At 44.4% G+C, this 24,987-nt stretch overlaps 1 protein-coding gene across 1 annotated transcript in view; it reads left to right on the top strand.

The window, feature by feature from the left end:
* Positions 1 to 24,987, top strand: part of PRMT8 (protein arginine methyltransferase 8) — a 101,387-nt gene that overhangs the window by 31,346 nt on the left and 45,054 nt on the right. Inside the window, exon 2 of the mRNA XM_004778295.3 lies at positions 16,312 to 16,497. Within this exon, the coding sequence (XP_004778352.1) occupies positions 16,312 to 16,497 (186 nt within the window). The remainder of the gene's footprint in view (positions 1 to 16,311; positions 16,498 to 24,987) is intronic.

Raw genomic sequence — 24,987 nt, 5'->3', positions numbered from 1 at the left:
TCTAGGATTTTGATGGATTCCTATTTCACACTGAGGTCTTTTCCCCATTTAGAGTTTATCTTTGTGAGTGGTGTAAGAGAATTGTTGAGTTTCATTCTTTTGTAGCTGTCCAATTTTCCCAGCACCATTTTTTTTCCATTGGATATTTTTAACCAATTTGTTGAAGATTATTTGACCATAGAGTTGAGGGTCCATATTTGGACTCTCTCTTCTGTTCCATTGATCTATGTGTCTATTTTTCTGCCAGTAACATGCTGTCTTGGTGAAAACAGCTTTGTAAAATAGCTTGAAATCAGGTAACGTGATGCCCCAGCTTTGTTTTTCTTTTTTCAACATTTTCTTGGCTATTTGGTGTCTTTTATAGTTCCATACAAATTATAAGATTGTTTGTTCCAGCACTTTTAAAAATGCCATTGTTGTTTTGATCAGGATGATGGTGAAAGTATAGATCGCTCTGGGCAGCATAGACATTTTTTTTTTTAAAAGATATTTATTTATTTATTTATTTGAGAGAGAGGAAGAGAGAGAGAATGAGAAAGGACATGAGAAGGTGGAGGGTCAGGAGAAACAGACTCCCCCACTGAGCAGGGTGCCCAATGCGGGGCTCAATCCTAGTACTCCAGGATCATGACCTGAGCCAACGGCAGTCCCTTAACCAACTGAGCCACCCAGGCATCCCATATAGACATTTTAACATTGTTATATTCTTCTGATCCATGAGAATGGAATGTTTTCCCATCTTTTTGTGTCTTCTTCAATTTCTTTCAAAAGAGTTTTGTAGTTTCTGAAGTATAGTATAGATCCTTCACCCCTTTGGTTAGGTTTATTCCAAGGTATCTTAAGGCCTTTGGTGCTATTGTAAATTGAATCGATTTCCTAATTTCTCTTTCTACAATTACATTGTTAGTGTATAGGAAAGCAACTGATCTCTGTGTTTTGATCTTGATCCCCAAACCAGGCAAAGATCTCATCAAAAAGGAAAATTTTAGATCAATATCCCTGATGAATATGGATGCCAAAATTCTCAACAAGATCCTAGCTAATGGGATTCAACTGTACATTGAAAGGATTATCCATCACGATCAGGGGGGATTTATCCCTGGGATGCAAGGATGGTTAATATTCACAAATCAATGTAATAGAATACATTAATAAGAGGAAGGAGAAGAACCATATGGTTTTCTCAGTTGATGTAGAAAAGCGTTTGACGAAATACAGCATCCTTTCCTGATTAAAACCATTCAGAGTGTAGGGATAGAGGGAACATTCCTCAATTTCATACAATCCATCTATGAAAAGCCCACAGCGCATATCATGCTTAATGGGGAAAAGCTGAGAGCCTTTCCCTTAAGATCAGGAACATGACACAAATGCCCACTTTCAGCGCTATTGTTCAACACAGTACTAGAAGTCCTAGTAACAGCAGTCATACAACAAAAAGACATAAAAGGTATTCAAATTGGCAAAGTCAAACTCTCTTCACAGATGACATGATACTTTATGTGGAAAACCCAAAAGACTCCACCCCAAAATTACTAGAAGTCATACAACAATTCAGTAATGTGGCAGAATATTTTCTACAACATTTTGTGCTTTTATGAAGTGGCTGCTTTAGACAGTATATATATTTAATTTATCACAGTCTATCTTCAAGTAAAATTACAGCACCTCACATATATTATAAGAATCTTGCGATACTTCCATTTCCCCCCTTCTGACCTTTGTACTACTGTTACCATACATTTTATTTCTGTATATGTTATAAATACCATAGGATTTTTTTTTTCTTTAAACAGTCAGTGATCTTTTAAAGATATTTAAATAATAATAAAAAAGTGGTTTTTTAAGATTTTATTTATTTATTTGACAGACAGAGATCACAAGTAGACAGTAGACAGAGAGAGACAGGGGGAAGCAGACTCCCTGCCGAGCAGAGAGCCCAATGCAGGGCTCGATCCCAGGACCCTGAGACTATGACCTGAGCTGAAGGCAGAGGCTTAACACACTGAGCCACCCAAGTGCCCCCAAAGTGGGGTTTTTAAAAAAAAATATTTACCCATTTTCAGAGCACTTCGTTCTTGATGTAGATCCAAATTTCTGTCTGATGTCATTTTCCTTCTGCCCAAAGAATGTCCTTTAACATTTCTTATAGTGTGGGCCTGAGGATGATGAAATCTTTCAGCTTTTATTTTTAAAAGATTTTATTTATTTTGACAGAGAGATCACAAGTAGGCAGAGAAGCAGGCAGAGACTGACGGGGAAACGGGCTCCCTGCTGACCAGAGAGCCTGATGCGGGGCTCGATCCCAGGACCCTGAGATCATGACCTGAGCTAAAGGCAGAGGCTTAACCCACTGAGCCAACCAGACACCCCAATTACTCAGCTTTTGTAAGACTCAAAATATTTTTATGTTGCCTTTATTTATTTTTTAAGAATTTATATATTTGAGGAGTGAGTGAGTGAGCGAGAGAGAGAGCAGGAGCTGGGCGAGGGAGTGGGAGAAGCAAACTCCCTTGCTGAGCAGGGAGACCAATGCAGGGCTCAGTCCCAGGACCCTGGGACCATGACCTGAACTGAAGGCACACACTTAACTGACTGAGCCACACAGGTGCCCCAATTATGTTGTAACTTGCTGTAATTTTTTCTGCTTCATATTTCTTATCCTCAGGGTTTGTTGAGTGTCTTGGATCTGCAAATTTATGGTTTTTATTATTTGGAATTTTTGAGCCACCGTTCCAATATTTCTTTAACTATTTTTCTGTTTCACCTTTGGGTGCTACAATCACATGTCAAGTAGGACACCTGACGTTGTCCCACAGCTCACTGATGCTGTTTAACTTTTTTTGTTATTCAAATATAGTTAATGTGCAGTGTTTTATTAGCTTCGGATGTACTATATAGTGGTTCTCCAATTTTATACATTTCTCAGTGCTCAAGATAAGTGTACTCTTTGTCCCCTTCATTTATTTCACCCATCCTCCCATCCGCCTCCCCTTTGTAACTATTAGTTTGTTCTGTACAGTTAGGAGTGTTTTTACTGTTATTGTTGTTGTTCTCTTTTATCCTTTTGTTTGCCCCTTTGTTTTGTTTCTTAAATTCCACATATGAGTGAAATCATATGGTATTTGTCTTTCTCTGACTATTTTATTCCACTTAGCATTATACACTCTAGGTCCATACATATTGTTGAAAATGGCAAGATTTCATTCTGCTTCACTACTTTTCAGTATTTTTTCCCTCTTTGTGCTTTATTTTAGATAGTTTTTGTTGTCTTGTGTCAAGTTCACGAGTACTTTTTTCTTTAATGCTTAATCTGCTATTAACCTAACCCAGCATACTTTTCATCATGTATAATTTTTATGTCTAGAAGTTCAGTTTGGGTCATTTTTCTATCTTTGATGTCTGTACTTAACAAGTTTAATTTCTCATCTAGTTTCTTGACCATATGAAGTAGTTACAGTAACAGTTTTAATGACCTTGTCTACAAATTCTGTCATCTGTCTCCTTTCTGGGTTGATAGTATGAGATTGGCTTTTCTCCTCATTATAGGTAGTATTTTCTCAGATCTTTGGTAAGTCTGATAAATTTTGACTGAATGGTAAACACTGTAATCCAAACCTTGAGATATTGTTGGGTACTGGATATTTTTTGATATATCCTATTTCTAGGCTTTGTTCTGGGATACAGGTAAATTAGTTGAACAGTTTAAACCTTTCAGGTCTTGTTTTTTAAGCTTTATTTGGTGGGATTAGAGCAATCTTTAGGGCTAATTTCCACTACTAAGGGAAAAAAACCTTTTAGCATATTCATGAATTATGAAGTTTTCTACTTCATAAGGGAAGTAGAAAGCCTTCAAGGGAAAGAAGTATTCCTGTCCCTCTGTGAGAACAACAAAATGGTCCCTCTGTCTTCTCAGTAATTCTTTCCCTGGCATCAGGTAGTTTCTTCACATGCATTGTTTGATCCACCTCAGCTGAAGGCTTGATTGACATTCTCTCCAGGTCTCCAAAGCCCCCCGACCACCTGTAGTCTTCTACCCTCCAGTATTTTGTCTTGTGGACTCTCACTGTCCTGCTATCTCCAGAGTCCCACCTCCATCTCTTCCATTAAAACAGATTTATAGCTGGGCTTCCAATCCCTACACTGTAGCCTGATACTCACAAACAGGAAACAAGCTGGGCTGTTGTAGAATTCACCTTTTTTGTTTGCCATCTCAGGGATACAGTGTCCTGAAAATTGTTATTTCTTATGTTTTGCCTAGCTTTCAAACTGATCATGGGCTTTGTCTGGGAGTGCTTTGAATAATCCAGATTCCTGGAATCTGTCATTGGCCCATTTGAGGCCACCTTTGGAATAGTGGCCAAATATATACCAGATGGCTGACATTGTTCTCTTTCTAACTGGAATGCCAGTATTTCCTGTGCACACTTGCATCAGAATCTCTGATTAAAGGAGTCAGTCATTTCTGCTCAGGATCTGAGTGGAAATACATTTACTTGTTGTAAACGGGTTTGCTAGAACTACATAGAAAGTGTCTGGAAGAGTCCATGGAAACCAGATGAGAATCTAATGGTGTGGCTATGGTCTTGAAAATAACTTGTGATTTTCTTTCCGATGTATGAGCTCACTTTTATTCAGTCATCAGTTTAGTAGCAGATGATGGGGACTGAGGCTCTGTGAGGGTCAGCTCTGAGGTCCAGACCAGGTATGTTATATGGGTTGAATCTATCAGTCAGCTTCCCTGAGCTACGGTATCATTACCTGCATTTCTGGCACTGCATTACTTGGCGTGAAGAGGTTCTTGGGAAAATGTCTAACAGATACACTTGAATCTGTACTTGAAACCACTTGTAGTCTGTATAGCTGGAATTATGGGTACTGAGTAAATCCATTCCATATTTGAAAGATATTTTTTTCTTCTAGAAATCTCAGGAGATCAGGAGATAAGACACTTCTCGATAAAGACATGTGGAGTACCCTTGAACCCTCTAAGGAGTATTAAGTATTATTAAGATTCTGATAATTATTTTTCTCAGTTTTGTCTTTCTTCCTGCTGTCTCCTCACCCTTTCAAGGGGAATGAAAGGTCTCTGATTACATGGTGGGGAAAAAGTCTCCTTCATTCCACTTTCATAATATATTTATGAAGGACAACATCGACCCAATTGAAGTGTAAGGATACTGTAACCAACACATCTTTATTGAGCCCCAGCTCTATACCAAGTATTAAAGGAGAAATAATGACACATAGGATCTGGTTACTGGTCTGAAGGAATTTACTTCTTGGTTGTAGAAGCAACACCTACAATTGTGAGACCATATTTCAACAAAGTAGCACAGAATGTAACCAGTAGCTTTAGACCAGCAGATGCCATATGAGCTCAGAATAGAGTAGATGAGACCAGGTGTCAGGGGCTGGAAAAAATGACTGACTTTCCATGATGACCATGTTCCTGAAGATAGCAATTGCATAATACTCAGGAAGCGCCAAGGAGGGTGGTAGAATAGAGCCTAGAGAGTGGACAATGTGGAGGGGGAGGACCAGATTCAGGCAGGCGGAAGAACAGAATGCTAAGAGTAGCCAAAGCCAGTGTCTAGTGCCAGCGAAGAGCCCAGAGGACATCCAAAAATAGTATAAGGGCATAAATTCAGACTGCCACAAATGGAAGTCTCATACTTCTTTACCACATTTTAGAATTTCCTGCAAGTATTTACATACTCAGCATCTTTCAGTCATCACAGTAGGCTCATGAAAGAAGCAAGACACATAATTGTTGTCATTTGACAGAAAAAGAAACTGAGGATAGGAAAGGTTAAATTGCTTTTGCATAGTGACCTGACTAGGATAGAAAGAACCAAGACCAAAACCCACAGATGTCCCATCTGTACAGTCTCTGCCCGATACGCCCTGTCTCTATGGATGATCCAGTCTGGGGTGGGAGGCCATGAACCCAGCTCTGGTCCTACAGGGATGGTTTGACCCAAATACAAAATTAAAGCTTAGTCCAACTCTGGGTGAGGTGTGGGTGTGAGGACATTGGTTATGTCTTTCTGCACATGTGCCCGTACAGGAAAGCATAGAAGGAAGCCAAGTGAATGGTGACCTCTTTGAAGTCAAAGGAGAGAAAAAAATCTCCTGTTGCCTTGGGGAGGGAAAAGGGAGGAAGTGAAGGGAGTGGGGGAGAGTCTGCTTTTTAAGCCCATTAAGGAGGCAGAGCCAGGAGCCAAGCATCCAATTAACCTGACATCTCTTGCAGCCAAAATATCTGAGGATATAAGAAGAGAATTTAATATGTGGAGGCTTGGGAGAAAAGTGACTAATAGCTGGAAAACAGCCCCAGTTTATTTAAAAAATAGGTCAGGCCCAACAAACCCAATAGATTCCTTCCCAGCAGTTACTGATCCAAGAGACAGAGGGAGTGCCGTGTGGGTGCAAAACCATTTTGACTTGAAGCAGGCACTGCTGTTGTACCACAAAGAGACAGCCAGGGGCTGATGGGAAGCGCCCAGACACAGTGCACAGCTGCAGAGGACTGAGACACATCATGACCCTGGCAATGACAGCAGGTGAGGGACTAGCCCAAGGTCACCTGGCTCCCACAACGAAAGGTGACGCAGCTACACTCAATCTCAGCTCTTTCGTTGTGGGAGTTAAGGTGCTTTCTGTGAACTGCTGCTGCCTCTGAACCAGGTGTCCTTGGCTCTGCCCTGACACTGTTTGGGGTATCACAGTAGCACCAAGGCTACTCCAGGCTGGCCCTGGGGACTGCGTTAGGGGTCGGAGAATAATGCAGACTGCAGGTAGCTGTCCTCAGCTCTGTCTGGACCAGGATTTCATAGGGATCAACCAGGGGAGCTTGTTAAATGTGTAGCTTTTGGGGGCTCGCTCCCACAGGCTCTGACTTCCATTGGTCTGCGGTAGGGCCTGACTCCCATCCCAAGGTGGTAGATGGAGATTTTAATAGAGAAACACTATCCTAAATCAGAGTTCCCCAGATGGTTTCCTCAGAACATTAATTTCTAGAGATGTTTATAGATTGCTCAGAAAAGAAGGGTGTCGCAGCCATAAATTTGGTAGCAAAAGACACCCTCTCTCCCTCTTGGAGATTCACAAATTTGTTTTAGTAAAGTAAAGGTTTAAAAGTATTGCCATTAGGAAATCTCGTTACATGTTTAGTATATAGATATATCAAATCATTGTGTTGTACCTTAAACTTACATGTTACATGTCAATTATACCTCATTAAAGCTGGCGGGGGTGGGGGCGGGGAAGAAAAAGAAATCTCTACAGCTTATTTGTCTAAATGTACTTGACCACAGAACCCCTTTTCTAGGAATATCTGGTCTGTGGAATACAATGTGGAAAAATGTAACTCTCTCGACCAGTGGAGCTCAAACTCTGTGATACATCAGAATCACATGGAGGCTTGTTGGAACAGATTGCTAAACCTTACCACAGAGATTATGATTCAGTGGTTTCTGGTAAAGGCTGAGAATTTGCATTTCTTACAAGCTCTCGGGAGATGCTGATGCTGGTGGTCTGGGGACTAGTCATTGAGAACCACTGTCTTAGACCCCTCTGAAAGCCCTGGATCAGCCAAGTGTCCTGCCAGGCCTCCTGGCAACATTCCTCAGTGCAAAGCATTCCGCAGTCGGAAAGTGGGGACTGACAACAGGGGGTGGCAGGACCCAAGGGAAGAGGATTCCAGGAAGGGCAGGCTTGGAGGGAACTTGAGTCTGAAGTAATTAGGCATGTGAAGATAGTTTCTGCCAAAATGCCAGTCATAGTCAGGGACACTGTAAAACAGGATGATCCCAGTGGGTGACAGCAGCTGACGCTCTGTGACAGGCTTCAGTGCCTGGGCTTGGCCCAAGGGGTTCTAGAGAGAGTCTATGACTTTAAAGAGCTAACTCTAGTGGGGGACATGAGGGTGAGTGTTGACATGTACAGGCCAGGGTGTCCTGGTGGCCATGTACAGGAAGGCAACACAGTTTCGTGGGACCAGCAGCATCGAGATGCTTCTTCCTGTCCCCCAATCTTGCAGGTTTCTGACTCCGAGAGTGAGAAGCCATGAGCTGGGACTACGTACTCTAGTACATGTGGGACTATGTACTCTAGCATAGCACTTCTTTGCGGGGAGGCTGGCTTCAATATTGCTTTGCTGGGGATCATCTTCAGCCCAGATGACAGGAAACACGGCTGCAGAAGGGTAGATGTAAGGGTGGAAACAAGGTTGTTTTTGGCCAAAGGCAGACATGAAAGCTATGTATTTTTGAGGTGATCTTGGACAACAGGAGAGGTCCACATGCCCAACAAAGCACTGTTGCCTGACATTCTACCATTAGAATTTTCTCCTTTCAGTTAAAGCTCTGGTCCCTATCTAAAGGCAGACAGATGGTGCCAGAAGAGCTCACCCTAGGTGATTATCAACTACATGGACCACAATATCACAATATTGTGAGTAAACATCAGAATGAAGAAAGGGTGTGATTAGTGTCTGGGGGTGCCCCTGGGGCAGGGGCCACATGTGAACATGGGCTAGAAGAAGGTGGGAGGGAGAAAGAGGCATCTGGGAAAAAAGATGTGGTGAGGACTGGCGAGGGACTAACCCCTCCTCCCACACTCTCCTCTGCCACCTTGCAATGACCCACCCTTTGCAGACCCCTTTCTGTCCCCTCCATGGGACCTCAGGCCAGGCAGGCTGCTGCTAAGGACAGACGACTCAGGTTCGAAAAAGCTCTCTTGACATTTGGAAAACAGAGCAGGATTTGGCTCCTCCAGTGGAGCCTCTTGTTCTCAGGAAAATCGTTTTTACAGCTTGGGCTGGTGCCAGTAAGTGCCATTTATAGCCCAATGGGCTCGGGTTAGCTTCAGCTGCCTGGTGCAGGAAGTGCTGGCTCCTCTCTGCCCCCTGCTGCCTAGCTTCCCCCTTCGTATCTCCTTCCCCTCCCTTCTCCTTCCAAAGACCTCCTTCCCCACTTCCCCACCACTTCTTCTCTATTTTCTTAGATTTCAGCTCTGGATTTGCCTGTGTGACCCTAGAATGTGTCTAGGGTGGGCTTATGTGGGCTTCAATTCCTCCGTCTATAAATGGGAGCTTACTGTTTGTTCCCTTTTGAACTCAGTTCCCTTGGAGAGGTACCTACTTCTGCCTACCTTCACCAAAGCATTTTCTTCCTTTTAGTGATTGCCTGTTGACCCTTCTTCCTCTCCCCAGGACTGGGGCTTCCTGTCTGGGGCAGCTTGGCCACCTGTTTCTGAGCACAGAGCTCATAGCAGTAGCTCAGTTAAGCTTGGTGTGACTGAACTGAGCTAACCACAGCATCAATGTCAAGAGCATGACTTTGGGGTCCAACAGATATCAGTTAGGCCCTGGTTCCATTACTTGTGAGACCTGACTGAATTTTTTGAGCATCAGTTTCTTTGTCTGTAAATTCCAGTGCCTCATGGAGTTATCATGAGGCTTTTATGAGATCCTGTTTGTAAAGTACTTAGCACAGTGCCTACTGTTAGGGATCTATCCATGTTAGGGATCGATCATTATCATTATCATCACCTATCGTCTACCCTTATTTTCAGATGGCAGTGAGTTTGGGGAAAAAAATGCCTCCCTAAACCGCCCCTCCCCCCGCCCGACCCCTTTCCACCCTCCAAGGACCTGCTCAAACACTACTTCAGGAAGCCGTCCTCATTTTGGTCTCCAGTTTTGGTGTTTCCACAACCCTTTATGTTATCTCAGGGTCTAATGGGACCTGGGCCCACTCAGCCCAGCAGAATGGGGTAGACTAGGAAGATCACTGATGATTTACTGCTGAGAAAAACTGCCGAAGATGCCTTGGGAAAGACCAGGTCTAGAGGCACGGCACAGTGTTTAAAGAGTCCCAGTCAGCAGTCGACACTAAGAGCAGAAGACAATGTCACAAATCCTGACAGTGACAGGTGCGCCTCAAAAGATCAGGAAGGCAGGCAACATGCTATCCTGCAAATAGTGGTGCCCTGAGTAGGTGGGGGGTCCTTGGAGGAGGTGGGAGAGTGAGACAAGCCGGTCTGTGTGCACTGTGGTACCAAATATCCCACTGCACCAAGGATGGACCTCGAGAATAATGTGAGCACAGACAGGTCTCATACTGCAGCACTAGAGTGTTTAGTGGGAAGGAACCTGGGCACAGGGAGAAAATCGGAGCTGTGATAGCCACAGCTGTGGGGAGGCTGGGAGTCAGTCTGGTCTCCATCTCCCACTGTGATTCCAAACCCTTGTCTGACTTACTAGCCAATATAGACAAGGTAAGTTGAAGTTTGAAGCTGCCTTCACTCAGAGCCTCTGGTTGGCCTATGGAGGAGTCAGGGTTTCTGACTTCCCAGATGAACTCACCATCTTCCTCCAAGATCCAATCTCTACATTGCTCGAGTCTTTCCAGGGCCATTCAGGGTAGGTAGATGTAGCAAAGACTAGGTTTCCAGATCCCCTCCAAAGGACCTTCCAGTATGGCCTAACCAACTTTGATAGCTTCCACAGAAAATTCTGGATTCCTATACTGGTTCCTATATGCCCATATGGGGATTTGGAGGGTTTGTATACACCTCGGTTCTTCTGTAGAAGCTGCACAGCACCTTGCCACAGCTGATATTCAGTAGGTATTTATGGAATGAAAAGCAGCACCCCAAGTAGCCGAATGCCTGGGGACCACAGGCCACTGCTGTTTCCCACCCCACTCCCAGCCTCCAAGGATAGGACACATGTATCAGCTAATGGACAGAGGGCAAGTCCCCTCTGCAAGGGGCTGAGCCAGGCTGCCAGCCTTTGGGACCCGGGACTGTGCCACAGTCAACTCTTTGTCCTCATGGGTTGACCTGTGGTTATCAAGGTAAATGCCGCCCCCCGCACCCCCACAAATCCATTCACCTGCTTACCTTATGGGGTGAATGCGTGCATGGGACATGCATGGGACATGGTAGACACTTTGTAAGTTGGCCATGGAGGAAAGAACCTCAGGAACCCTATGGAGAAGGAACATCGGAGTCAGAGCTAAGGGGCGCAGGAGGCCCTTGTGATCCTGATGACATATGCTGCCCGAACCAGCTAGGACTTTTTCTCTAATGTATTTAAATCGAGTCAAGATTGGACTCTACTTCATGCATGGAGACTTCTTCAGCTCTAGACGTGACGGCACATCTAGCCGTCACTAGCACAGAGTCCTTCTGGATAAGTGAAGCTAGATAGAAGTTGTCTTTGCTTTGGGGCTGTTGACTGGACACTGGAGTGCCTCACCTGGATTGCACATCCTCAGAGGAGGGCAGACACAGAACTAGAGGGATGAGGACACATTCTCCCTAAGCCTCTTCCCCCCAGGTTCCCAGGTGTCCCCAAGGTCCTCAGAGAAGGAGGCTTCTGGCTTCTCTCCCTGGCCCAGCCTCATTCCCCTCGACCTCTTTCCCTGGGGTTCTCTCCCAGGTGATCCCCTCAACCTTTCTCTGAGTAGATGGTCTCCATCTAGAGCGCTAGCCTCGGCTTCTTTTCAGAGGTCTGGGATCACATTTCTTTCTTTTTTTATTATTTATTTATTTTTATTTTTTGCCGATGTTATTATGCTTTGCTCTTTTCAGAAGCAGTACATGTTAATGGCATACATTTTACAAAGTGTCAACACAGGAAAGGAAAGAATTAACTGTTTTCCGTCCAACACCCTGTCGTAATTGCTGCCAATTCTGGTGACTTCTTTGAGTCTCTCCCCTAACACAGGCATGGATAGGTTTTAATTTTAAAAATGTGATCACACTGTCTATTCTTCTCCCACTTGTTCTCCTCAACCCACAGTTTATCGTGATCATATTTCTTTTATTAAACACTCTGCCACAACATTACAAGCGGATGCATAGCATTCTGTTGTGTGGATGTACCATCCTTTATGTAATCAGTTTTGTTTCATGGAACCTCTAGGTTGACTCCTATTTTTGTGTTGTCTGCCATGATTCTTTCCTCAGGATGAATTCCAAAAGAAGTAATTACTGGGTTTAAGAATTTGTGCTTTTAAAGGCTTTTCATGCATCTTTATCAAACTGCCTTCCAGAAAAATCCTCTCTAGAACTGTATAAAAGTACTTCATTCTCTACAGCCTTTACAAATGCAGTGTTACCGTAGTTGTGGGAGGAGCCAAGCTTATTTAATAATTAAAAATGATAGCTTTTGTTTTAATTTGAAGCTACCTGGTTTCTATAGAGGCTAAATATTTTTGCCTCATGTTCATTTGCCATTTGTGTTTATTTTTATGTGAATTGACCATAAGATTCTTTGTCCAATGCTAAATGAGGGGTGCTTGCTTTCCTTTTATTTGTTTATAAGAGCTCTCTACATATTAAGGGTATTCACTTTCTTTAAAACAAAAAGATTTTATTCATTTATTCGACAGAGAGAGAGAGAGACAGTGAGAGACTGAACAGAAGTAGAGGGAGTGGGAGAGGGAGAAGCAGGCTTCACGCCCGATATGGGGCTTGATTTCAGGACCCTGGGATCATGACCTGAGCTGAAGGCAGATGCTTAATAACTGAACCACCCAAGTGCCCTGACTCAATGACATTTTAAACTTCACAAATCTGGAGTACCTGGGTGGTTCAGATGGCTAAGCATCTGCCTTCTGCTTAGGTCATGATCTCCGGCTTCTGGGGTTGAGCCCCACATCAGGATCCCAGCTCAATACGGAGTCTGCTTTTCCCTCTCCCTCTGCCTCTCCCCCTGCTCATGCTCTCTCTCCCTCTGTATCTGTCTCAAATGAATAAAATCTTCACAAATCCAAATGGAAATTCATTATTCCCCTCTCTCGCCCTAACTGCTCTTCCTGCTGACTTGCTTTTTCCTGTTAATGTCACCACTGTTTTCCTGGTCACCAGGCTTGAATTTCTGAGGTCATCTTGGGTTCCAACATTTCTATTTTCCTCTCTGTCCCGTCCATTACCAATCCATAGGCAGTCTCTATGGAGATTCGATTTCTGTGGTTTCCCTGGTGGGCAGGCCCTCTAACACAACAGTAGTTCCCGTTCTCATGATTTCTTGACTGGACTTTGAACATGGCCTCATAAGTTCATATCTTGCTCCCCCAACCCCGGTTCCTTGACTTGTCATTTCTCCTTGCCCCTCCTGTACCCTGCCACCACATTAATCTTCCTAAAGTAGAGCTCAAGCATGGAACTCTCTGGTAACAAACCACCAACAACTCCCCCTTGTCTTGTATTTAATTACAACCTGTTAACCTGGCCTTAATTTCCTTTCAGTGGAATCTTCCACTATCTCGGCCCAGTTGCTCCTTAAACAAGCCCACAGTTTCCCCCCCTTCTGCCTTTTTGCTCCAGCCATTCCCTCCTCCTGGAATTCCCTCCCACTATTTCCACCTAACAAAACCCATTCAGACAGCTCCCCACCTACCCCACCGCCAGCTATCCCAAGATTTTCCTATTCTTTAAAGTGAATTCTCTCTCTCTGAAACTCCCAGAACCGTTTGCTTGAGCTTTTCTTGTGAAACAAATCCTATTCCCTCATCTAGTGGAGCCCTCAAAAGTCTTACGTTCCTACCAGAAAGCAGATCCATTTGAGGACACTCTTCTTACACGTCTCTGCTCTTCCACAGAAGCTGCACAGTGCCTTGCCACAGCTGATATTCAGTAGGTATTTATGGAATGAAAGGCAGCACCCCAGGTAGCCGAATGCCTGGGACCACGGACCACTGCTGTTTCCTGCCCCACTCCCAGCCTCCAGGGATAGGACACATCTATCAGCTAACGGACAGAGGGCAAGTCCCCTCTGCAAGTGGCTGAGCCAGGCTGCCAGCCTTTGGGAACAGGGACTGTGCCACAGTCACCTCTTTGTCCTCCTAGTTTGACCTGTGGTTATGGAGGTAAATGCCGCCCCCCTCCCCACCCATTCACCCGCTTGCCTTACGAATGCAATGCGTAGGACATGGTAGATACTTTGTAGGTTGGCAACTGAGAAAAGGATCTTGGGGACCCTATAAGAAAGAGAACCTTGGAATCAGAGTTGAATGGCAGCTAAGGGGTGCAGGAGGCTTCTGTGACCCTGACCATGCACACTGCCTGGACCAGCTAGGACTTTTTCTCTCTTTAATACATTTAAATAGTGTCAAGATTGGGGTGAGCTTCATGCACGGAACCTTCTTTAGCTTTAGAGGTGACTCTGCAGCCAGCACGGGAGTATGCAATTGACACAGTCTATTTTTAGCCTCCCAGAGACCGTGACCAACATCCCAAGCCGAGGGTGGGCACACCTGCTGCATTCTAATGAGGCAGCCTCGATTGCCTCTGCCAGCCAGCCGGGATCTCACCGACCTCAAACCTGATGTTGCTAAACTGGGAAGTCTGCTTATTTCCCAGAGGCTGTAGCCTAGATACACCAGGAAAATGGGACCATCACCCTCCCCTGAGCTCACTCCTCTCCAGACCAGGACACAGGGCAGTCTGGGGGCTATTCGCACGGCATAATGGAGAGAGGGAGTCTCTTGGGTTTCTTGAACTTGCTCTGTCCTAGGGCCTCCCTATTTCCCTTGTTGGGAAGGACATTAATAAGTCTGAGCTGATTCAGCTCAGAAATTAGAAAATCATGGCATGAAACAGAGACATGTTTATGTAATATGAATAATAATGGTAGTAATAATACTAGAGCTTACTATTGCCAGGCACTGTTCTGAACACTTCACAGGTATGGACTCACCCAAACTTTTTGATGGCTCTCTCAGAGGAGTTTCATCATGATGTCTATTTCATGGTGGAAGAGACCGAGGCACATGGTGACAAATGACTTCCGAAGGTCATTCGCCAGCCACTAAGCAGCAGGGCGGTGTTTTAAAGCCACGCAGTGTGGCCCCAGGATTTACGCTTTACACCATATCACCTGCCTCTCAACATTTATTTTTAATTTTACCTGTGGCAGACTGGGATCCAGGAATCCCAGAGGACCAACTACTGGATAATACTGCTTCTCAGTATTTTAAACTTCTGCCCTGCTTTGAGCCCTTTGCTGTGCTGTGCACACCTGGATTCCTATGCTCCGGGGAGCGAAGCTTCTTCTCCTAGGTTGACTTTGTGTCTGCAGTCAAGCTGAACGTTGGGGCCCCAGAACTCCCTGAACTTTCTCTCCTTCTCCCTCGTCCCCTTAGCCTGTGAAGGAGGAGGGGCTGGCCAGTGACCCCCAGCAGCAGTGGGGTGTAGCGCGGGGCTTCGTGGCAGGGTTGGGAACTCAGAAAGAGCGAACGTGCTCGTGTGCAGGCAGGAGGCCCCCATCAGCGTGGGCTTTTGCAGTCCGGAGGAAACTTCTGCTAAAGTTCAGAGTAAAGCTCACAGAAAGCAGGAGGGGAGACAGCAGGAGCGAGGCCCCAGAACCTCAGAGACCTACGTTTTGAAGGACAAGTGCTGCCTGCTGGAGAGAAGCCCAGGAACTCAATCTTCCTAAGGGTACAGGCAGGTTTCAGTTTAACAGATACAGAAGAGGGGCGCCTGGGTGGCTCAGTGGGTTAAAGCCTCTGCCTTCCGCTCAGGTCATGATCTCAGGGTCCTGGGATCGAGCCCTACATTGGGCTCTCTGCTCGGCAGGGAGCCTGCTTCCTCCTCTCTCTCTCTGCCTGCCTCTCTGCCTACTTGTGATCTTTCTCTCTCTCTGTCAAATAAATAAAGTCTTTAAAAACAAAACAACACAACAACGAAAAACCAGATACCGGTTATGTGCTAGGCCCTTTTATAAGCACTTTACAAATACCAACTATCTGATTCTAGGGGTGACTCTAGGACATGGAGATCATTTTATTCCCATTGGAGGGATAGGGAAACCAAGGCAATGAGAAGTTAATAATTTTGCCCAAGGTCGGGCGCTAAACTCCCAAGTGGCAGAGCTGGGGCTCTGGTTTTGGCAGACTGGTTCTGGAATCTAGGCTCCAGCCTCAAGGCTCTGTGATGCTATACATCTCTCCCTTTGGGGGTGTTCACTATTCGCCTGTTAAGGAATGTATTTTTGCCCTTGTTTAGCAGATCTGGAAACTGAGGCCTTTTGATTGACTCAGATCGCCTGACTAGTTAGTGATGGAATTGGGTTAATTTGAGGTCTTTTTGGCTCCTCAGTAGCATGGAACCTCTCTACAAATCACAGCCCTCAGCTGGCCTGCCAGAAAGCTGGAAGGGTCCATCGGCACCTAAGGGTTGCTGCTGAGCAGACGGGAGCCGCGGGGCTCAGGGAGGGGAAGGAAGGCGGGGCGGCATCTCAGAGGGCAGGACCTCATTGCTTCTGCTGACACCAAGCTCTTCTCTTCCCCTCAGGTGAACAGTCCCCCACCGCAACCCCCTCAGCCCGTCGTCCCACCCAAGCCTGTGCAATGTGTCCATCATGTGTCCACTCAACCCAGCTGCCCGGGACGGGGCAAGATGTCCAAGCTGCTGAACCCAGAGGAGATGACCTCGCGAGATTATTACTTCGACTCCTATGCCCACTTTGGGATCCACGAGGTAAACCACACTGAGCTCAGCCCTGCTGTGCCATCACTGTTAGAAAACAGTGTTATGTGTTCAACTGTCTGCTGTCAAAAAGTGGGTTTTCCCAGTGGCCCAAGGTCCCTGGCCCTCCCTCCTGAAAGTCTCTCTGGGAGAGGGTCAGGGCCAGGCTTGCAGCAGGTGAGTAGCTGGAAGCATATGTTTGTGTGTTTCTCTGCCAGAGAGCAAGGGCTGGAGGGGCGTGGGGGGCAAAGCTTGGGATTTTTTTCTTTTATGGTCCAGCACCTGTGTCTTCTCAACCCTAAGCCCAGGTGATCCAGGTGGACCAGATGTCTTTGCTCTAGATCCCTGCTCTAGGAGCTCAGATGCTTTGCAGCTCGAATCCTGAGGCTGAGAAGACCTTCCAGAGGCCATGCTGTCTGGTCTTCAGGGAGGCCTTAGGAGGCCTTAGGTCCTAGACCAATGAACACCTCCAGGGGAAGAAATACAGCAAGCTTCCTTGGAAACCTGGCCCAGGTCTGCCATCCTGATTGATTCTCAGGAAATTCTTGTGTCTCAATGCTTGTCTTGTACCATAGCAGGGAAGATTTATGTTCCTTGATCAACAGAACAGAGTTTCCCTGCAGCCAGGAAGCCTGCACCTGCCTCTTCTCCAGCATTTTCTCCAGCCACCCAGCCTGGGGACCATTCACTCATTAACCAGTGCTTACGCAGTGCCGGGCATGGTTCTAAGCACATTATACGTATCATTTCACTTAATCCTCCTAAGAACTCTATGAAGAAAATATTTCTATTATCTCCTTACTGTATGAAGAAATACTGAAAAGGGAACAAAGCCCTGCTTGCTTTGCAAAGCTCCTCTTTCAATTAGATGCCTGTGTACACCCTCCCTGTGACAAAATGTTAACTCTGTCACTGCCGGAAGGGTATTTAAAAATAATAGCCGGCACTCCCCCCACCCTCCCTCCCCCTTTTTTTAATGTTACAGCATGCTGGGGGTTGTTCCAAGATTGTACCTGATTGGCTCATTTATTCCTCAGGTCAGCCCTATGAAGTTGGTATTGTTATTTTTGTCCTCAATTATAATTACTTATATGTTTGTTTTTAGGCAAACCAAATTTGTATTATTTAGTATTTACTTTTGGTGTTTCTGTTTTGATTTCAAGTATTCCTTTTTTAAAGAGACACATTGTCCCCGATGCCACCAACCCACCAACTTATGAAATAATACAAATTCACTATAATGAACTCAGAGAATACAAGATCATTGGTCCCCAGTTCGTACATGGGGGTGTGAGATCTTAAGAATCCAGGTCAACTTTCATTCCTTCTTTTGCACACAACGTCACAAGATAGTAAGTGGCAGAGCTAGGAATGAAACCTTTATCTTTGGGGCCCAAAGGCTTCCTCCCTGACTATCATGCCATATAGACTTTAAACGAAGTCTGTCTTTCTTTCTGGAAACTTTGACTTTGTTTCTGGTTGTTCCTTTGCAATTCCAGGAGGAGACAGAGAGTGAAGGAGGGGTGCCTCAGTTAATTCTAGACTCAGAGGTTTGTCTTATTCACCTGAGGGATACTCAGGGTTTGACATCCCCCCCCCACCCCACCCCAGAACTGCTGTCCACATAAAAGTGTTAAGCTTGGGATCTGCAGGAAGGAAGACTGGGCCCTGTGTTTCTCCTGGGGGTCCTGGCTCCGGGGTCCTGAGCAGCTGAGCCTGCTGTTCTTGGTGGCTCACATGTCATCGTGGGCAGATAAGTAAGCAGCTGTACCTTCCCTCATCCTACTCCCCATGGATGTGGGGGTCGGGGTGAGGTGGTGCACTGAGCCCTGTTCTAGGCCTGTGAGAGGTTCTGGGAGGAAGAAAGACGTCTTTAAGAGCTTGCCCTGTCCCTAATTAGAGGACATGTCACCCACAGGCCAAATTCCAAAAGGCATGTAGCTCTGGGCACCTATTTCAATGAGGTGGATTCCTAGCAGAGATGCCAATTCCAAAAAATGCCTCCCCTGGGGCTTGCCTGAAATCCCTCCACTAGAAACCAACCAATTATGACATGTGCATCATGCTTATCCTTGCCTGGTCTTCCAGCTCCACTCCCCCATGGAGCCTTCTGCGACTGACTTCTGGGACACCTCCCTCACTAAGTTCTTGCTCTGCCACCCTTTGGCTCCTGGGAACGGGCTTTCCTCTGCTTTGATTAACTTCTATAATCCCCTCAGGACTTAGTTCCCTGGCCTCTAGCCACCGGCATGACACGCTGATTTGTGGTTTCTTGACCTGGTGGCTAATCTGATCACTCAGGTGATGCCTGGTCAGTACATGGCTGGGCATCCTGGAGGGTGTCATCTCCAGTGGGAGAAGAAAGCAAGGGGCATCACATAAATACTATACCAGCTTCCCTCCATTTCATATATTGACAGAAAGCCCAAACCTGAACATAAACATATATAAGTATAGAACAGACTGAGCTAATAAATATGGAGCAAATGATCATGTAACATTTCTTTCCTTAGTAACCTGCCCTGGAATAGTTTTAGCAATGCTTTGCCTCTGGAAGTACTTCTGATTACCTACCTTGAATCCCTCCTGCTGCCGTAGGCCATCTGTCTCTAGATCTGGCTTCTGGGGAAATGCATAGGTCTTCTTGTTGGGGCAGCTACCTAGCCTTCCTTCACCCTTGAGGTTTCCCTCCACCCTATTTGGTTTCCAAGATCATCTGACATAAAAAAAAAAAAAAAAAAAAGAAAAAGAAAAGAAAAGTAAGGGGGGTTGCATATGGATGGACTCTGAACATTGTTCTTTGCAGAGACAGGGCCTGCTCATGTCTCATTATCAAGCCCCAGGGATCCCCGTTCTATGCCAGACAGCTAGTGGCTAGTGCCTTTGCCTCCTCAGTCTGGACAAGACTCACCCCTCACCATCCAGAGCTGAGCTGGCCGTTTGGCAGTCTTCTCCCATCATTAACAAGACACTCCCAGGGCTGGGCAGTAGCACAGCCAGCTTGCTGATTAATAGTGATCAGTGAGTGTTTAGAAACGTGATGCAGGGTGGATTGGGTTTGATTAGTCTGTAGATATAAACAAGAAGTGTCGAGTTTGGGGGAGGACACTCCTGGGGGCTGAAGAGCACAGTAAGAAGTGATTCTGGACACTTCTCTTCTTCCATCCCTGTTACAGGGCATCTCTGAGAGGAATGGAATCTTGAATGGGAGAGGAAATGACAGATGGGTGCTTACTGAGGCTTCTGCTCGGAGGGGAGGGGACCAGATCCATGACCTCCCAAACCCCACCCCTGAATTCCCAGAGTCTTTGATAGTCAGCCCCTGGGGTTGGTTCCTCAGCAGCCAGAAGAATCCCTGCCAGTGGGGCTTTGTTCCCAGCCCCCAGCCCTGGGCGCTGATTCCACTCCTGGCCAGCTCTCTTCTTTTGACAATCTTGCTACAGGTTCTTTTGAAATAGATTTCTTCAGGGCCTCATTTCCCAGCAATTAGTCAATGTGCTGTCATGTGTTTAATAGGCAGAAAAGCTGCGAGACAAAGGCATCCATAGCTGGGGGCGGGGAATTGTTTTCAACAAAGAGTGGCAGGCTCTTGTCTGAAATGTCTGGAGACATCTTTGGGCTTTTCTCTCCAAGGGATGATTAGAGCAGAGGTAGAGGCACAGGAGAGAGCCTCTCTTTTGAGGGGCTGAACAGGGGAAGCTTTGTTAAGTCACAACTCTTCTCCCAGAACTTGCACGTTTGAACCAAACTCTTGTGGTCTGGAGCCTTAGAGGAAAGAAGAGGTCAAAGCAGTGATGGAAAGCTTTGATTTAAAGGCAGGTATCTGGGAAGCTCCCCTTTAGCAACAACAGAATCTGCAGAGGCACTGGGCCAATCTAATTCTATCAAGACAGGCAGCAAGGACTTCCACTGTAGCTATGGTTGACGAATCCCAAAATCTTCGCTCCTATTTCACCTCCATTCCTCAATTATGGCTCATCTTCAACTCTTTCCTTGCATGGAGGAAAATGGTGACAGTTGTCACCAAGAGCCAGAGCTAACACTTTTATAACACTTACTACATTTATTTAATCATCACAAGAATCCTATGAAGTAGGTACTGTTATCATCCCATTTTCCAGAAGGGGAAATTGACACACAGAGGCTAAATGATGCTCTGGGTTAAAGACCTCAAAAGCATGGGAGCTGTGATTTGAAGAAATATAGGTGGATCAATTTTTAAAACTGGTGTAACAACAACACACCAGCAACACTCTGTATGGATTTTCTCAAGCAATTAAATAACATCTGGAACAGCTGCTGTAATTGGAACCACCACCTGATTATGTTTATCATAATCTACAGTCATTCTCCAAGATCCATTTCTGTTTTCTCACAGACAAACAGGCCACTTGAATGGGGATGTGGGTCTTCTGGAATTAGTCTCCTAGACTAATGGGTCTCCTGGAATTGGTGTCACTGGCTCAGAGCCAGTGTCCAATAATCCTCAAAACTTTATTTTCCCTTCTCCAATGCAGTCACTCTGTAATGTGGTAATGGCTGCAGATCCAGCATCCATTTTTGGCACTGTAACAGAGTTTTTCTTCATAGAACATGGCCTTTCCTTCATTCCAGTGTTCTGGGTCTGTTAACTGTCTCATGTCTCTGAATCATTTGAGCAGTATGACTCTAGATTTGGTGATTCAAACCAATTTGATCACCACACCAATTTGGTGATTCTATTCACTAGACCTATAATTTTTCTGCTTCAACAGATCAAGTAAGAATTCAGTATGCTTCCCAGCTATTTCTTTTCTAGACACTCTATAAACTCTTTTCTAGAGACCTATGGCCAACACCATAGGTCTCTGCAAGTCAGAGTTCTGAATACTGCTTTGGCTCCCAAGTCCTTTGCAGTAAACACACCCATATAATACATGGTGATTAAGTGCTACAATTTGACTTGTGCTTCTCCAGAATCCCAGTTTGATATAATTCCCATTGCCATGAGGGGTCTCAGTTTGATGGTGGCCCTTCCCACTGTAGTTTCTGACCTATAGAGAAGAGCAACCAGAAAGCTCCTCAAGGACGCTGGACTCCCCTGCAAACTTAGTTTTCACAACTGTGGTAAAAGTCCTGTTCTGTGATGTTGGTGAGTAGGTCTCACATGACAAATGCGCTCTAACATTCCAATCTTCTAAGGCTTTGGATACCTTTCTCTTCAGCATACCAAGGAAGTTCTAGCATCTCGACTTTGTGTAGTGGGGGCTAACCTTGGATCCGTATTTCAGTTACCCAAACAAACCAACCATTACAGGCATTCGAAGCCTCTAAGAAAAAAAACAATAAATCTGGAATTTCTGTTTAGTGAACCCATATTAATAAACTTGGCCCCATTCAACTTTATATTCCTTCCATATTGATCCCACAGCCTTAATACACATCCCCATACATATTCCCCAGGATTCAATCTAAGCAAGTGAGAAACAACGTGTAGTTCTTTTGGAGTGTATCATACCTCACATTTTATACCTCACCCTTTGGGGTCTGATTAGAATTGAATCTAGTTACAGAGCTAGCAGCAAAGAAAGAAGGGGAGGTCCTGAGGGGAATCAGCAGTACTTCCAGCAACTACCTTAAGGGAGGCCAATATGATTCTTCAGGAAAAGGTAAACAAACTCCCTCAGGCAGGGGTAGAAGATTCTTCTACTGGCAGAGAGTCTGTAATTTAGGAACTTGAGGTTCCCCATTGATCATATGTTTCCTGTTTCCATTCCAATTTTTAGGATCCTGTTCATTCCCAGCAGATGCCTCGACTTTAACAAAAGAGGCCTTGCAAGGATGGGAATGTAATTTGTGTTCTAATTCAGGCATTTGTAGGATTAGATTTTGGATTTGGTGTTTGGAAATCTTGACCCTGTACCTACAGGAAATGTTTTTGTTTGTGTGTTTGTTTATTCCAGGGAAATCGCAGAAGCTCTTGGGTGCTATATGCAGACCTTGATCTGGGAATTTAAGTTCTTAAGGTCATTTTCTTTCTCCAAGTTTTTTTTTTAGAACAGCTAGTAGCAACCAACCAGCTAACCCACCCATTATGCCTCTTATGTTGACTAAAATGTTCTTAGATAACAAATACTTAGTCATCCAGAATCTGGTCTTTATTAATACTTTATTACAGGTATCTAAAGTAATACCTGAGTAATTCATTTGCCATTTCATGCTGTTGACCACTGGTGTCCTCCTTATCAGTGGCAACAGAGGCATTAGTGCCTTTAATTCTAATAAGATTCCAGAAAACTGAAAACTAATTCAGAAAATACATCATTATATTCAGAGACATTCCTAGCATCAAATTCTGTGTCAGTCAGAGTTCAACCATGGAAGTTGATCCAGCAGAAGATTATATATATATATATATATATATTTCCACACATACACAAAGAGAATTGCTCACGTAATTGTGTAAGGCTGTGTCTCCATGTCTGATGCTGGAAGTTGAAGTCCACAGGGCAGGTAGTCAGAAAGGAAGATGAATGTAAAATATGGGGAACTCAATACTAGCTAGAACGAATAAGCATAAGCTTGAATCCTATAAGGACAGACTGAAAGACATGCCCATTCTATTGCCTTTGACCTTGGTGATGAGCATATCCTATGGAGGCTGGGTGTTTCACCACGGAGCTAAACACACATACCCAGCCCAGGAGACAGAGAAACTGAAGAAGGCCCAGCTGCTCCTTCATGCCAACAAAGTGAGTCAACACATCGTCAATGCCATGTGTGCCCTACAAAATGATTCCTACCTCCTTTTTACCTTTTGGATCTCACAAGAATCTTCTCTATAGCCAACTTTAACTGGTAACATAGTAGAAAGAGAATTCTGGGAAATGCAGAGTGGCCAGCCAGGGTGACACATTACAAAGCTGTCACACATGTGTGTACAAAGTTTCAAAAATGTGAAGCAAAATTTATAGGAGAAAAATACAAATCTCCAACTATAGTTAGAGATTTTTAAAAAACACTTCTCTCTTGATAGTTGGTGGAACAAACACACACACACACACACACACACACACACACACGATTACTAAAATGTAGAAATTCGGATGATACAACTAAATAACCTGACCTGATAGGATTTTGTAGAACATTGTTTCCACAAACTAAAAGAATAGTCATTACTTTTAAGTACACATTGAAACGTTTGCTAAGATAGATCATATGCCTAGACCATAAACAAATCTTAATATATTTCAAAAGACTGAAATCATGCAGAATACATTGTTCTGATCATAATGGAGTTAAACTAGAAACCAAAAATAATAAATTATTAATAAAAATCTCTAAATGTTTGGAAATTAAGCAACACTGAAAACAGGGTCAGAGAAGAAATAACAAGAGAAATTAGAAAATATTGCAAACTAAATGATAGTGAAAACACAAAGCAGTGGACTCAATGTTTGTATCCCCTTCAATATTCATATACTGAAGTCTTAATGCCTGGTATATTGTTATCAGGGAGTAGAGCTTGGGGACGTAAGTGAATCATGAAAGTGGAGTCTTCATGAATTGGATTAGTATCCTAAAAGGAGACATGATACAATAGTCCCAATAAGTGAAAGAAGAAGGCAGGAAAATGAAGTTAGAGTCAGAGAGGGAGATGTCAAGACAATGGAGACAGAGGTTACAGTGAGGAAGTTGGGGCTTTGAAGCTGGGAGGAGCCATGAACCAAGGAATGCAGGTAGCTTCTAGAAAGGCAAGGGGATGGATTTTGTCCTAGAACTTCCAGAAAAAACACACCTGATTTTAAGTCTGTGAGACCTGGATGAGACTTCTGACCTCCAGACTGTGTGAAAACAAATCTGCGTTGTTTTAAACCACTATGTTTTGGCTGATTTGTAAAGACAGCAATAAAAAACTAACACAGTCTCCTAAAAATTCCCCTAAAGTTCTTTTTTTTTTATATTTAAATATTTATTTAATCTTTATTTTTAAAAAATATTTAATCTTTAAGTAATGTTATATATCCTGTGAGATTATGGTCCAGCCATATTTTTATATAGATCGTTAGGCACTATGGCATCATTTATTAGATAGTCTATCCTCCTCTCAGCAAAATACATTTATAATGTATTCTGGAATCTTGAAAAAATAAAAAGAGACGTGAGGGCTTGCTTTTTCACTCTGCTCTCCATCACGTGAGGATACGAGGAAAAGATGACCATCTGCAAACCATGAAGCAGGCCCTCATCAGATAATGGATCTGCTGGCACCTTGATCTTGGACTTTCTAGTCTCCAGAACTGTGAGAAATAAATGTTTGTTTTCTAAGCCACCCAGTCTATGGTTTTTTTGTTAAAGCTGTCTGAACTAAGATACAGACACATGGAAATTTGTGGGATGAAATGAGAGCAAAACTTAGAGGGAAACTTATAACTTTATATATTTATTTATAGAGAGTGGGGAGGGGCAGAGGGAGAAGGAGAGAGAGAATATTAAGTAGGTTCTATGTTCAGTGCAGAG

Source organism: Mustela putorius, unplaced genomic scaffold (genome assembly GCF_011764305.1).
Source record: "Mustela putorius furo isolate JIRA1106 unplaced genomic scaffold, ASM1176430v1.1 tig00003988_pilon_pilon_pilon, whole genome shotgun sequence".
Lineage (NCBI taxonomy): Eukaryota > Metazoa > Chordata > Mammalia > Carnivora > Mustelidae > Mustela > Mustela putorius.
Note: the sequence above shows the minus strand (reverse complement) of the source record. Positions and strands in the feature narration are given on the sequence as shown.